This window comes from Sinocyclocheilus grahami, unplaced genomic scaffold (genome assembly GCF_001515645.1).
Source record: "Sinocyclocheilus grahami isolate Dianchi unplaced genomic scaffold, SAMN03320097.WGS_v1.1 scaffold646.1, whole genome shotgun sequence".
NCBI lineage: Eukaryota > Metazoa > Chordata > Actinopteri > Cypriniformes > Cyprinidae > Sinocyclocheilus > Sinocyclocheilus grahami.
Genome location: NW_015505825.1, coordinates 837,321 through 849,964, shown reverse-complemented (window position 1 = coordinate 849,964; position 12,644 = coordinate 837,321). Strand labels below are relative to the sequence as shown.

Here is a 12,644-nt window from a genome sequence, read left to right as displayed (position 1 = left end):
AGCAGCATTGATTCTGGGACTGTTATACCCATTCGGATTTTTAAAAAGTCACAGTTAAAGAGTTATAAGCAGTGAACCAAACCAACTGGCTACGAGGTGAATCACAACATAACAAACTTTCATTTGAAGCAAGTATTTTAAGGCCCGTCCACACAGAGCAGAGTTTTAGCTGTATACGCATACATTTTGTATCGTTTAGGCGTTTCGTCCAGACGGATCCGGCGTTTTGGGAGAGTGAAACCGATATTTTTTAAAAACCGGGTCCCAGAGTGAATAAATCTGAAAACGCCACCCTTGCGTTTTCGTGTGGACAGCGAATCCGTATATTTTCTGAAACGAAAAAATCGTTATAATAATCAGCCCACGTCTCGCCCCTAGTCAGACACCGCTACGTCACGTAACAGTAACAAAAACATGAACAAACACTGAACAATTGTCTTCTTATTAACTAACATTAACCCAGATTAATAAATGTATTGCTCCATGTTTGTTTGTTTCGTTTGTTCGCAAGGTTTATGCGCATAGTCCAAGTCTTCTTCTCCATTTTTAGTGTATCTCTGTGGCATAATTACAGCGCCACATACTGGTCTGGCATGTATACTACATCGTTTTGTGTCGGTTTCGTGTAGACGCAGATATTTCTTGAGACAAGGGAAAAAAAGATCAGATAGGGAAAGCTCTGGCTTCGTGTGGACGTAGCCTAAAAATCAAACAAAACAGCAAAGGTACGAGATTTAGTGTGGGGAAGAAACTACAGTATAATCACGTGGTGTGTTGCAAACAACAATATAATTGAAAATGAAGCATAAATACAAAAACTATTGATGTTAAGTATGTCTAAAGAGACAATCATTTATTGCAAAATATGCATTTTTATATAAATATTAGTTTGAGAATTTTTGAAGACTGACTGTATTATGTATTTTGTGATTATTAAAAAAAAAGCAAAATGCAAAAAAAGCAACCTTGCAGCTCACAGTAGGTCTGTCTTTAAAGTTTTATAGGTTATTATTAAAAATAAATTTTGTATGGATTTTTACATATGGAAACAGACTCTTGCACTCTATACAGGTACATGGGACACCATAGCAAATATTAGTAGACACTGGTGCAGTTTTTTTTTTTTTAAGTAAAGTTTACATTAATGAGTTGTGCAATATATAAAACATTTTGGGTTGAATTCCCAGCAAAAATAACTATGCAGTGAAAACGAGCTCATACTGTGATGTAAGTCCTCTCTCAGCAGCAGGTGTCAGCCTTCAGATCGCTTCATCATAGTAACCTTTTTAATTACATTTAGTTTTGTGCATCACAAAGCAGTGTAACGATTAAATTAGTTACTGATTGTGTGTCATTTTAAACACTTTTCTTTTATAGGTTCTATTCTCAAAAAACTTTTGCACACTGGAAACTCGTTCAAGGTGAGTCGATTAATGAATCAGAAGAGCTTAAAATGAGGACATACACATCTGTTGTGGATCAGTGTGAATGCAGGAGGTGGTGTTGTGTTTGTGTGTGCAGATCCGCTGTGAGGGCATGCGTCTGTTCCTGCTCTGGCTGCAGGCTCTGCAGAGGAACTGTGCCGAAGAGCAGCTTCTCATCTTCGCCTGTCTGATCCCAGGATTCCCTGCTGTACCCTCATCCAGAGGACCCTGCACACTGGACACCATCATATACAACCCCTTTTCCAACCCGCCTGATGGTAACAAACATGCACACACATTGACATATCCAACTATGCTGGGACCCACTGTATATGAAGGGTCTTTATCTGCTATGTACTGACATTTAATTGAATTATTTGATGCAGTGCACTTACTGTGTATATACATTGTACATTGTACAAATATATATATTTTTAAAAGCAGCATGCAAATACAATGTTGTAATTAATTTATGTAGTTATGTCTATATTTACTCTGTTGACCCTACCCCTTAACTCACGCTTAAACCTAACCATACCACAAACCCGTATCCCAACTCCATAACAGCAAAAGGGTTTTGGGTTGCACTTCATTTTAAGGTGTTTTTGTTGCAATATAATTGAACAAATATGTACAGAATAGTATTAAGGGTTAGGATTAGTTGCTTGTAATTATGCAGAATTTACTGTTATCACTACAATAAGTGCATGTAATGTACAGTAACAAGGACACAGGAAAATAAAGGGTTGCCGTTTTGTAAAAAGTTTTTTTTTTTTCATTTTACGTACTGTAGGTACATAACTACTTTAGTTTAACTACTAAAGACATGTATTATAAAGTGTAACCTTAGTCTTTTATTCCTAACCTATAGAATATCTGCATAAAGTCAACTTTGATTTTGCATATTTTGTTTTACCCGAGGTTAGATATGGATAAATCTGAAATCAGTAATATCACAATAATACAGTCTCGTGTCAAAATAGGGCGGTCAAGTCTAATTGAAAAAAAGTATAGACATAATTATTAGGAAAATATATTAAAAAATCCAACCAATCAACTGAGAACTTGCCATTTTTTAAAAGCTCTTTTCTTTTTTATGTATGATTTAGGGTGCTGCAGTGAGTATGTACTGTATTTTGTTTGACAAAAAAACTAATAGGATTTTCCATTAGCTTTTGGATTATTGCAGAAAATAAGCTCTGGGACCAGAGCTTTCTGATTCTTACATGTTTTGTTCATGCTGATAATCTTCACAAATTAGCATGACATTTATGTATTTTGAAGCCGAAATAAAGGTTAGCAAAAGCAAAAGCTAAATGAAACCGGATGGTAAAAAATATAGACTCGTTTCCAAGAAGTGCTAAAATACAGACTAATTTCCAAGTTTGGCCTACAAAAATACATAAATGAATCAGCTGAACTCAGTGTAAATGCTGTACATGTACTATCTTACCTAGGGATGCCCGATATTGGATTTTTGCAGTGATCCGATATGCCGATATTTTTCAACTCATTTTGGCCGATACCGATATATTTCCTATTGTTTGGAAACAACACCAAGTCTCTCCTGTGCAGAAATTATAAGCAAAATATTTTTAACTTTGGTTAGTTTTTAACAATAACTTATTTGTTAGAATTAAATAAACTATATATCAATCGCTGCATTTTGTTCCCAGATAGATGCAGTTTACCCTAACATTTTATTTTAAGATTTAACATTTGTAGATGGTCTAAAGCAAGAGTTGTAAAAATTCTGAAAATCTTTTAGAGCTTATGATTTGTTTAAAAATTAATGAATAAATCAGTATATATAAAAACACATAAAAGTGTTATGTTTGTACATTTTTTTCATGTAAGCTATAGCTTATTAAGTACTGCTTTATTTAATCAGAAACACAGTCTCAAGGTTATTTGTGTAGGCCAGTGGTTCCCAAACCTGTCCTGGAGGACCCTGCCCTGCACATTTTGTATGTCTCCCTAATCAGACACACCCAATTTAGTTCTTGCAGTCTCTACTAACGAGCTAATGAGTGGAATCAGGTGTGTTAGATAAGGGAGACATACAAAAGGTGCAGGGCAGGGGGGCCTCCAGGACAGGTTTGGGAACCACTGGTATAGGCTATTTTCCTTTTAATTTAATTAGAAGTAGGCCAACAGCGCCCCCTACAGATTAAAACTCTTTACCGAACGGGCGTTAGGACCTAGGGGAGGCTATCACTGCTGCCGCTGCTGCCACTGCACGTGCTTTTTACAATATCACACACTGAACGCGTCATTCTGTACGTGCTTTCACAGATTAAATGCAGCGATCCAAAACAGTCAATCTAATCATCAATCAGACAAAACTTTGCTTCAAGAATTAGCCATACTCCTGACTTGATCTAATCACTAGCACACCCTGAGCACATGTGAGTTAACGCATTCCTCTTATCGGCAAGACATATCAGCAGTTTTCATATCGGGCCGATGCCGATATTTACTTTTTAAAGCCATTATCGGCCGATTCCGATATCAGTCTGATAATATTGTGCATCCCTAATCTTACCTGAAGTAACAAAATTACCTTCTTATTCTTCCGTGTTCACAGTTTTACCCTTCATTCATTTTATCCCTCACCATTTACAACACATCTACTGTGTTTCTGTCTGGGAATGTCATTTTTAATGATGGCCATTAATGCTCCTGTGGCACAAAGGCACTTTAAATCTAGTATTAGAGTGTAATAATCAAATGGTGGCACAGCATCCTCAGAAAAGGAGGTCAGAGTCTGTTAAATGCTGAAAGGAATGATTTCCCTTGATGCTTCCTCTCGGAATAGATTTTATTGATGCCCTTGAACCGGTAATGACCCATTCCTTTCAAGCACTGTGGATGTGTTCATATGCATTTGAAATCAGTGAATATTCCTTTCTGTCTGTGCTGACGTGCTTTATGTCTGAATAGATTTCATTAGTGCAACACATAGGCTATTCACACTGAAGGCTGTTCAGCCTTCTGCAATGACAAAGACAGTAGTGGCAGGAACAATGTGGCACGACGCTTTGAGCTGACACAGTCTATGTGATAAAAATAAGCCGCATGCAGATCTTGCAAAAAGTGAGTTGTTCAAGTTTTTGAATAATTATTCAAATAAACTTCAAATATTATCCCAGTTTACTGTGCATAGATGACATTAAAGTAAAGCAATTTGTACATTTATACTCTTAAACATAATAATGCACACTGTAACAGACTGTGCTGCTGTTTGTTTGAATGCTCTGAACATCTGGCTCAACCAGTCATGTGTGTTTTTTTGCGCAGGGACTGTCTGTTGTAGGAGCATCAATAGTAATGTTTGCTGAGGCGTCACGATTTCTGTTGCTCATACTTAAGAATAAAATTTGAACATGTATACCATTATTGTTATGTTGTGCAGCTTGCTGTGTGGTAGCGTGTGATTGTGCTCATGATGATGTCCTGTAGACATACACCAAAATATCTGCAGTGGTTCTCAAGCAGGAGACCCAATCGGAGGCCTCATCAAACTTACAGAAGTGCCTTGAGATGGCTTAAACTAATTAAAAATAAGATAAAACCAACAAACAAATAAAATCAAAATGTCAATTTTTTCCTCAACAACTACCATTTTATTTAAGAACTAGAATTTTCTCGCTTTTGGAAAATGTGGATATAAGTGAATTTTAAGTGTAATTTCTAGATCTGGAAAACTTCTATAATGAGATCTAATTTCTTATATTATTTAAATATAAATAAGTATGATTTCTCGTAGTTATGTCAAGCTGGGTAGAAATTATTTGTGAGCAACAAATATATTTGTAGAAAAGAAAAAAAAACTTCCAAAGAGAGAAAGAAACTCAATATTTGAAATTAGTTTGCTGCATATCCAAAAAAGGATTACATGCAGATATACCAGCAATCTTCTATTATTATTCATGTGCAAAAAATAAAGTGCTCCATGCATTTAAAACCCACAACAAACATTTCAGTCACACAGGACCTCTTCCTCATTGTCCTCTTTGGAAGAATTTCTGTTTAACTTGGAATCATGTTACCGGTGGATTGAAAAGTGTGCGAGATCCAATTATTTGTTTATTTTTGGAAAAGGGGGAAACATCCCAAAAGACTAGAAAAAAATCATGTCAATTCATTGCTCAGAAAATAAAAAAGTGAACTCTGAAGAACCAATATACATACATACATAAAATAAATAAATTCAAAATTAAAATAAATACATTTAAACATAAAATGTACTTACAAATGGGTGAAAATAAGAAACTTTATTATTACAGCAAAAGTACTAGTTATATTTTTGGGGAGCTTTTGAATATAGTCTTCAACAGTTTGGCCCTTTGGAGTCAAAAAGGTTGAGAACCTCTGATCTATAGAGCAGAATAGGAGCCATCCAGAAAACCCTAGCATTGTGATGACAAGACCCACTCAAAGTTTCTTCTAGTTCATCTTTATCTTTTTTTTTTTTTTTACAAATCCATTTGGTGCTTTCTGGATCATGAATTACACACCTCACCTTTCAGATGTTTATGAATATATTCAGACTCGGTGTTTGTGGTTTTGTAGCCAAGATTGTGCCAGAGGAGATCAGCCCACTGGTGCCTGCGGTTCCTGGAGAGAAGGTGGCAGAAGACCACACCTGCTCTGTCCTCCAGATTGTGCTCAAGGTCATGGTTCTCCAGGTGAGACAGAGCTGCTCATGTTAGTGTTTGGCTGATAATGCTTGTGGCCTGCTTTGTTTCTGTTTGAAGTCTGCATGTTGCTTATAACTGAATTGCCATGATGTAATCTGAGTCAGATATATATATATATTTTTTGTAACCCCACAGGCATCCAGCTTGGACTGGAAAAACAAAGAGAGCCAAGACACAGGCTTCAGATTTCTCTTTTCCCTGTTCAAGAAGTACTACCTGCCTCAACTCTTCCCCACTTTCACAAAACAAACCAACCTCTACAAGCCACAATTAGGTGAAGAAATGTTTCACGCGAAACCTTATTTTAGCAGCTCACATTTTACACAGTATTTGGCTTAACGATGAATTTCTTTACTTAAAAGAGTTAAACCTGTGGAGCTCTTATTTTGGTATGAAACTGCAGGGAGGCTAAGTTTCTGTGATAACAGAACAATACATTTCTCTTTACAGAATTAGTTAAATGAGCTGTCCACAGCAATGCTGGAAATGATGGGAATGTGAATATAAAGCATAACTGCCAAACAGTGTGTTACAAAATGCTTGTTAAACTGACGGGACGCATAGGTCTGTGAACCATGGCCACTCTGAGATGCTGAAAACACTGGATCGAGCAGTATTCACCTGTAAATGAACACAGTGCTGCGCTTCACTCGGAAACACACGCAGGGTGAAAAAGCAAAAAAGCCTTTTGCAGCTTGATAAGCACACTTAGCCATATCGCAGTTTTAGTTTTATATTGATTGACAGGTGCTGTGTCAAAGCAATGGCTCAAAACGTATTTCTTGTTTTAATTTGTATTTCCTTTCCTCTCTCTCTCTCACACAGATCTTCCCATTCACAGACCAAAGCCCCTCTACGTCCCTGTGACGCGTAACAGTGAGAGCACGTACTGCACTAGGGATCAGTACCTGGCTCCCCGCGTGGCCTTCATCACGTGGCTCGTTAACTTCTTCCTGGAGAAGAAGTATGTGAACTCGGCCACGAGCAGCTCTAAGAACGGAGGAGAGGTCCTTCCTAAGATCATCCAGGTGGGAGGAAGCTTGATGACAGAGAACCGCTGTCTCACTGTCAACTACAGTAGCTACATGGACAGATATCTTCTGACACAGCATACTCACTAAAATAAAATAGAATTTTTCTTAATTGAAACCCATTTGGCAAATTCATTATAGGAACAATAAAACCAAAATTGAAATTTCTGTCGTCATGTATGCACCCTCATGCTGTTTATTTGTTTATTTATTTTAGTTAAAAAATAGTCATTTTGAAAAAAAAACGCAAATGCAAAAACATTGTAAAGCATGTGTTGTTTAATGCAATATCAACTTCAAATACACACTTTTTCACAAAAAAAGTTGCTTTTTGCCATACACTTAAATTATACAGTGTGCAGAAAACGTTCTTATAATACTGTGCATCTAATAATGGCTTTTAGCTAATAGAAGCACATATTGTCCTCTATATCAGTAAGGTGCATATGAATACAAAACGGTTGACAAAATATATTTTTCTGAAGGAAAAGTGGCAGGTTCTCTGCCATCTCATATTTGAGCGGCTTTCTCTTCTTATTATTTAACATATTGCATTACAGCAATAGCCTCAGAAACTCTGTGCAAAATTGTTTGTTTATGTATGTATGTACTTTTTCTTTATTTTCATTTAAGTTTGTGTTTTCCCAAGGAGTGTAGACACTTTTCCACAATCTTTGTTTTATTATTTTCTTATACATTGTATTTTATTTTATTTTAAAATGTGTGAAGTCTTAGAAATTATTATTAAATCTTAGTACTATAAACTGTATATATGTAGTTAATGCATGCAAGCGCTTTCTTCTCCCTGTGTTTGTGTTCAGACTGTGACTGCGGGCGGGATCAGTCAGGAGAAGAGCGCAGACTCTGAGCCCAACGGTCCTGTGGAACAGGAGAAGAATCACTCCAACAGCAGCACGCTATCAGACCGCCGGGGCAGCAACTCCAGTCTGTGTAGCATCGAGGAGGAGCATCGCACCGTCTACGACATGGTGCAGTCCATCCTGCTCTCCACACGAGACAACGTCAATTTCGTCAATGAGGTCTTCCATCAGGTGCTGAGTGCTTCTGTTGCTTACATTATTTCACCTCATGTTCGCGTGATTTTAGGCATATTCTACTTGGTTAGAGATATAGTGATCCTAAAAATATTTGGACACTTGTCCAGAGCTCGGTATTGGTATTTTTATTGTCCCTGTCTCATAATGCAGTACGTTTTAAGATACGTAATTGACGATATGATATGTATACAAGTATATATCATTTGTTTAAATTTAATTGAAATTCGAAAAAAATCATCTAAAGATGTATATATCCTAAATATGGTATAACAAATGTTTTAATTATAATTTTAAGAGGTTAATCTCAAGTTTGTGGGTGGAAAAGCAGAAATCACAGTACAGCCTAATGTTATTATTAAACTTCAAAAGCCTATGATTTAATCAAATAAATATGAGCACTGCACATTGAAAATCAAAATGCAATGCTGTTGTGTGTTCTACAGGCTCACGGTTTCAAAGAAGTTCACAATAAATGAAAACCATGCCTTTTTGCCAGTAGATTATTTATGATCAACTATTGATAAATGATGAGTGTTTACTGTATGGTGTTTATAGTATATGTTGTAGACTGTTCTCAAAGTGCATATCATTTTATCTCCCTCATTTGTTTGAATGAGCAGCTGGAAATAGTAAAGCATAGACATTTTCAGAATAAGAGTCCTGGTGTATTTCAGGCTTGTTTATAATTAAAAGTCCTTTATCATGCATATATTTCCCCCCTGGTTATTACTAGTATTTTGGTTAGAAAAACTGTATCTGGCATTTTATTTTGTATGGGCTGCACAGTGACAGGAAGGGAAAACAAAGAACATTATTTAACACCTATAGTGTTTTTCAATATGTAGATTTTTACACCAGTATGTATACCCACACATAATTATAATACATCAATCAATTGATGATTTGTATCAGAAAATGAAACTTTTGTTCAGATGTTCTGTCTTTTGCTGCCACCCTGTGGCCAGAATCTATTCATCATGTTAAACTGCTTACATCAGAAGATTTATTTATTTGTTTATTTAGATTAGGCTAATTATTACAGTTTTCATGTGAATCATAATAAATCATTATTATCCTAGTATAACCATATGCAGTCTAAACAGCATGTTTTCTAACATTTTATCTACAAAGCAAACTATTTTATCTCACATACAGTGGTGTGAAAAAGTGTTGGCCCCCGTCCTGTTTTTTTTAAAAAAACATATTTGTCACACTTAAAAGATTCAGATCATCAAACAAATTTTAATATTACACAAAGATAATGCAAGTAAATACAAAATGCAGTTTTTAAATGATTATTTATTTTATTAAGGGAAAAAAGCTGTCCAAACCTGCCTGGCCCTACGTGAAAAAGTAATTGCCCCCTAAATCTAATAACTGATTGTGCCACGCTTTGGAGCAACAACTGCAATCAAGTGTTTGTGATAACTGGCAATGAGTCTTTCACATCGCTGTGGAGGAAATTTGGCCCACTCTTCTTTGCAGAATTGTTTTAATTCAGCCACATTGGAGGGTTTTTGAGCATGAATGGACTGTTTAAGCATCTCAATCGGATTTAAGTTTGGACTTTGACTTGGCCACTCCAAAACCTTAATTTAGTTTTTCTTGAGCCATTCAGAGGTGGACTTGCTGGTGTGTTTGGGATCATTGTCCTGCTACATAACCCAAGTGCGCTTGAGCTTGAGGTCACAAACTGATGGCCGGACATTCTCCTTCAGGATTTTCTGATAGAGTGCAGAATTCATGGTTCCGTCAATTATGGCAAGTTGTCCAGGTCCTGAAGCTGCAAAGCAGCCCCAGATCATCACACTACCACCACCATGTTTGACTGTTGGTATGATGTTCTTTTTATGAAATGCTGTGTTGGTTTTACGCCAGATGTAACGGGACACACACTTTCCAAAAAGTTAAGCTTTTGTCTCATCAGTCCACTGAATATTTGCCCAAAAGTCAAGATAATCAAGATATTTTTTGGCAAATGAGAGACGAGCCTTTGTGTTCTTTTTGGTCAGCAGTGGCTTTTGCCTTGGAACTCTCCCATGGATGCCGTTTTTGCCCAGTCTCTTTCTTATTGTTGAATCATGAACACTGACCTTAACTGAGGCAAATGAGGCCTGCAGTTCTTTAGATGTTGTTCTGGGTTCTTTTATGACCTCTTGGATGAGTCGGTGTTGTGCTCTTGGAGTAATTTTGGTTGGCCGGACACTCCTGGGAAGGTTCACCAAAAAAAAAAAAAGAAATCAGGAAGGGGGCCAACACTTTTTCACACCACTTTTTGTTACAGACTAGGGGTTTTTAATTTTGGGCTCATACATCAACAGGGGTTAAAGTTTTCCGTCGCTACAACAGATTTCCATCAATTGGAAAAAATGAGTTGAAAAGAAACATGTACTGTAGCGCATTGTTGTTGTTCTGCCGGTGTTGTGCCGAATTCTGCACCCCTTCAAGATTATGCATCCCCTCATTGGAATCGCTACCTGATTGCCTAACCCCTCCCCTACACCTACTCCTAAACCTACCAATACTAGGGGATGCATAATCTGACAGGGTGCAGAATTTGGCACGGCACCGTCACTAGGGCTGTGACGGTGGCAGATTTTTACCACCGCGGTGGTAATGGACCAACTACTGCCGGTGGCGCAGTGTTGATATAAATATATATAATATTTAATATTAACATATATATATTAGTGGTGTCAAAATTAGCACGTTAACGCAGGCGATTATTTGTTCAGTTTAACGCGTTAAAAATATTTAACGTAATTAACGCAGGGTCGGGGCTAGGGTTGGCCACCCCACACAACTGGTGCCTCTGTCACTTTTTCTCTTGACAAGAAGTGCATTTATTCAGTCGCAGAACGACAGAGAACGGGAGACGTTTCAGACGCGCGCTCCTCTTCACTTCAGTGCCAGGCACAAGTCAAGTGAGTGCGGAAACGGTACTGTGTTCGCAGCGCATGCTCTTCAGTTGCACGCACAAAGGTGCCGGCACGTGCTGTTGCCAGTATCCTTTCTTATCAAAGCGCGAAATAAACTACGTGCATGCAATGTCGTGGTCAGTTAAGTCATGAAGTTACCAAAAAGGCGATTAAAGCCTTAAAACTGTGCATGCATGTAATATATTTTATATGAGTCACATTTAAGAACATGTCTCTGAAATGGTTTTCAAAACTGTCCTGGAGCAGCCCAGCACTGTCTCACTCATCTAACACACCCGATTTAACTCGTCAGATCATTAATAGAGACTTTCAGACCTGAAGTGGGTCAGAAAAGGTCAAAAGAGTTGAGAGAAAATATGATGCGTGTCAGATCCGTGTCACGTTCAGCAGCGGCAGCCAAAACAACCTAATAACCAGCTGCTGTGATGTCTATTAATCAAAGGACAAAGAAAAAAAAACTTTTATAGCTTTAAGGATTCATCTATATTTAACTTAGAATTTAGTGTTTGATAACTTCAATTTCAATTTCTGTATATTTCTACTGAAGGGCACAGGTAAATATGGCATTTTTTGTAATGGGTTTATGTGAAGATTGTTTTAAGTTCACTTAAATTAGAAGTTATTTTTTAAAGTCTAATAAATTTTAAAATCGATAGCTCTCAATTATACTGTAATGTTGAATGGCTATAGTCAATGGTTAAATATTAGGGGGGGAGGCGATTTTATAGAGAAATCAGTATTGATATCATTGATACTGCCCTTCAGTCATAAAAAAAAGATGCCATTAAACAAATATTAAAAAATATACTGCGTTTATGTTGTTTGTACATTAATTTGAAGATTGAATGTGAAATTATTGCAATATAAAAGTATATTTAAAAACTTTAATGTTAGGTGGGAGTAATCACGATTAATCGCGATTAATTTCAGAAAAGTGTGCGATTAATTAGTTAATTGTTATTAATCGATTAATAGCACTTATATATATATATATATATATATATATATATATATATATATATATATATATATATATATATATATAATGGTCATGTTTATATTTGTATTTATGTACATTTTAATATTAATATAGAATGAAAGTTTTTTATTTGAGTAACTGGGATTGTGCCCCCCTGGGAGTTGGTGCCCTGCGCATGCTGCGTACTCTGCTTATAGGGAGTGGCGGTACTTGTTATTTTTTAAAGTCTAATAAATTTTAAAATCGATAGCTCTCAATTATACTGTAATGTTGAATGGCTATAGTCAATGGTTAAATATTAGGGGGGGAGGCGATTTTATAGAGAAATCAGTATTGATATCATTGATACTGCCCTTCAGTCATAAAAAAAAGATGCCATTAAACAAATATTAAAAAATATACTGCCTTTATGTTGTTTGTACATTAATTTGAAGATTGAATGTGAAATTATTGCAATATAAAAGTATATTTAAAAACTTTAATGTTAGGTGGGATTAATCACGATTCATT

General features: G+C 36.4%; 1 protein-coding gene across 1 annotated transcript in view; it reads left to right on the top strand.

Moving 5' to 3' along the window:
* Positions 1-12,644, top strand: part of ralgapa2 (Ral GTPase activating protein catalytic subunit alpha 2) — a 199,530-nt gene that overhangs the window by 69,938 nt on the left and 116,948 nt on the right. Inside the window, exons 5-10 of the mRNA XM_016242121.1 lie at positions 1,378-1,421; positions 1,522-1,702; positions 6,000-6,115; positions 6,263-6,401; positions 6,953-7,155; positions 7,980-8,210. Coding sequence (XP_016097607.1) covers positions 1,378-1,421; positions 1,522-1,702; positions 6,000-6,115; positions 6,263-6,401; positions 6,953-7,155; positions 7,980-8,210 — 914 coding nt within the window. The remainder of the gene's footprint in view (positions 1-1,377; positions 1,422-1,521; positions 1,703-5,999; positions 6,116-6,262; positions 6,402-6,952; positions 7,156-7,979; positions 8,211-12,644) is intronic.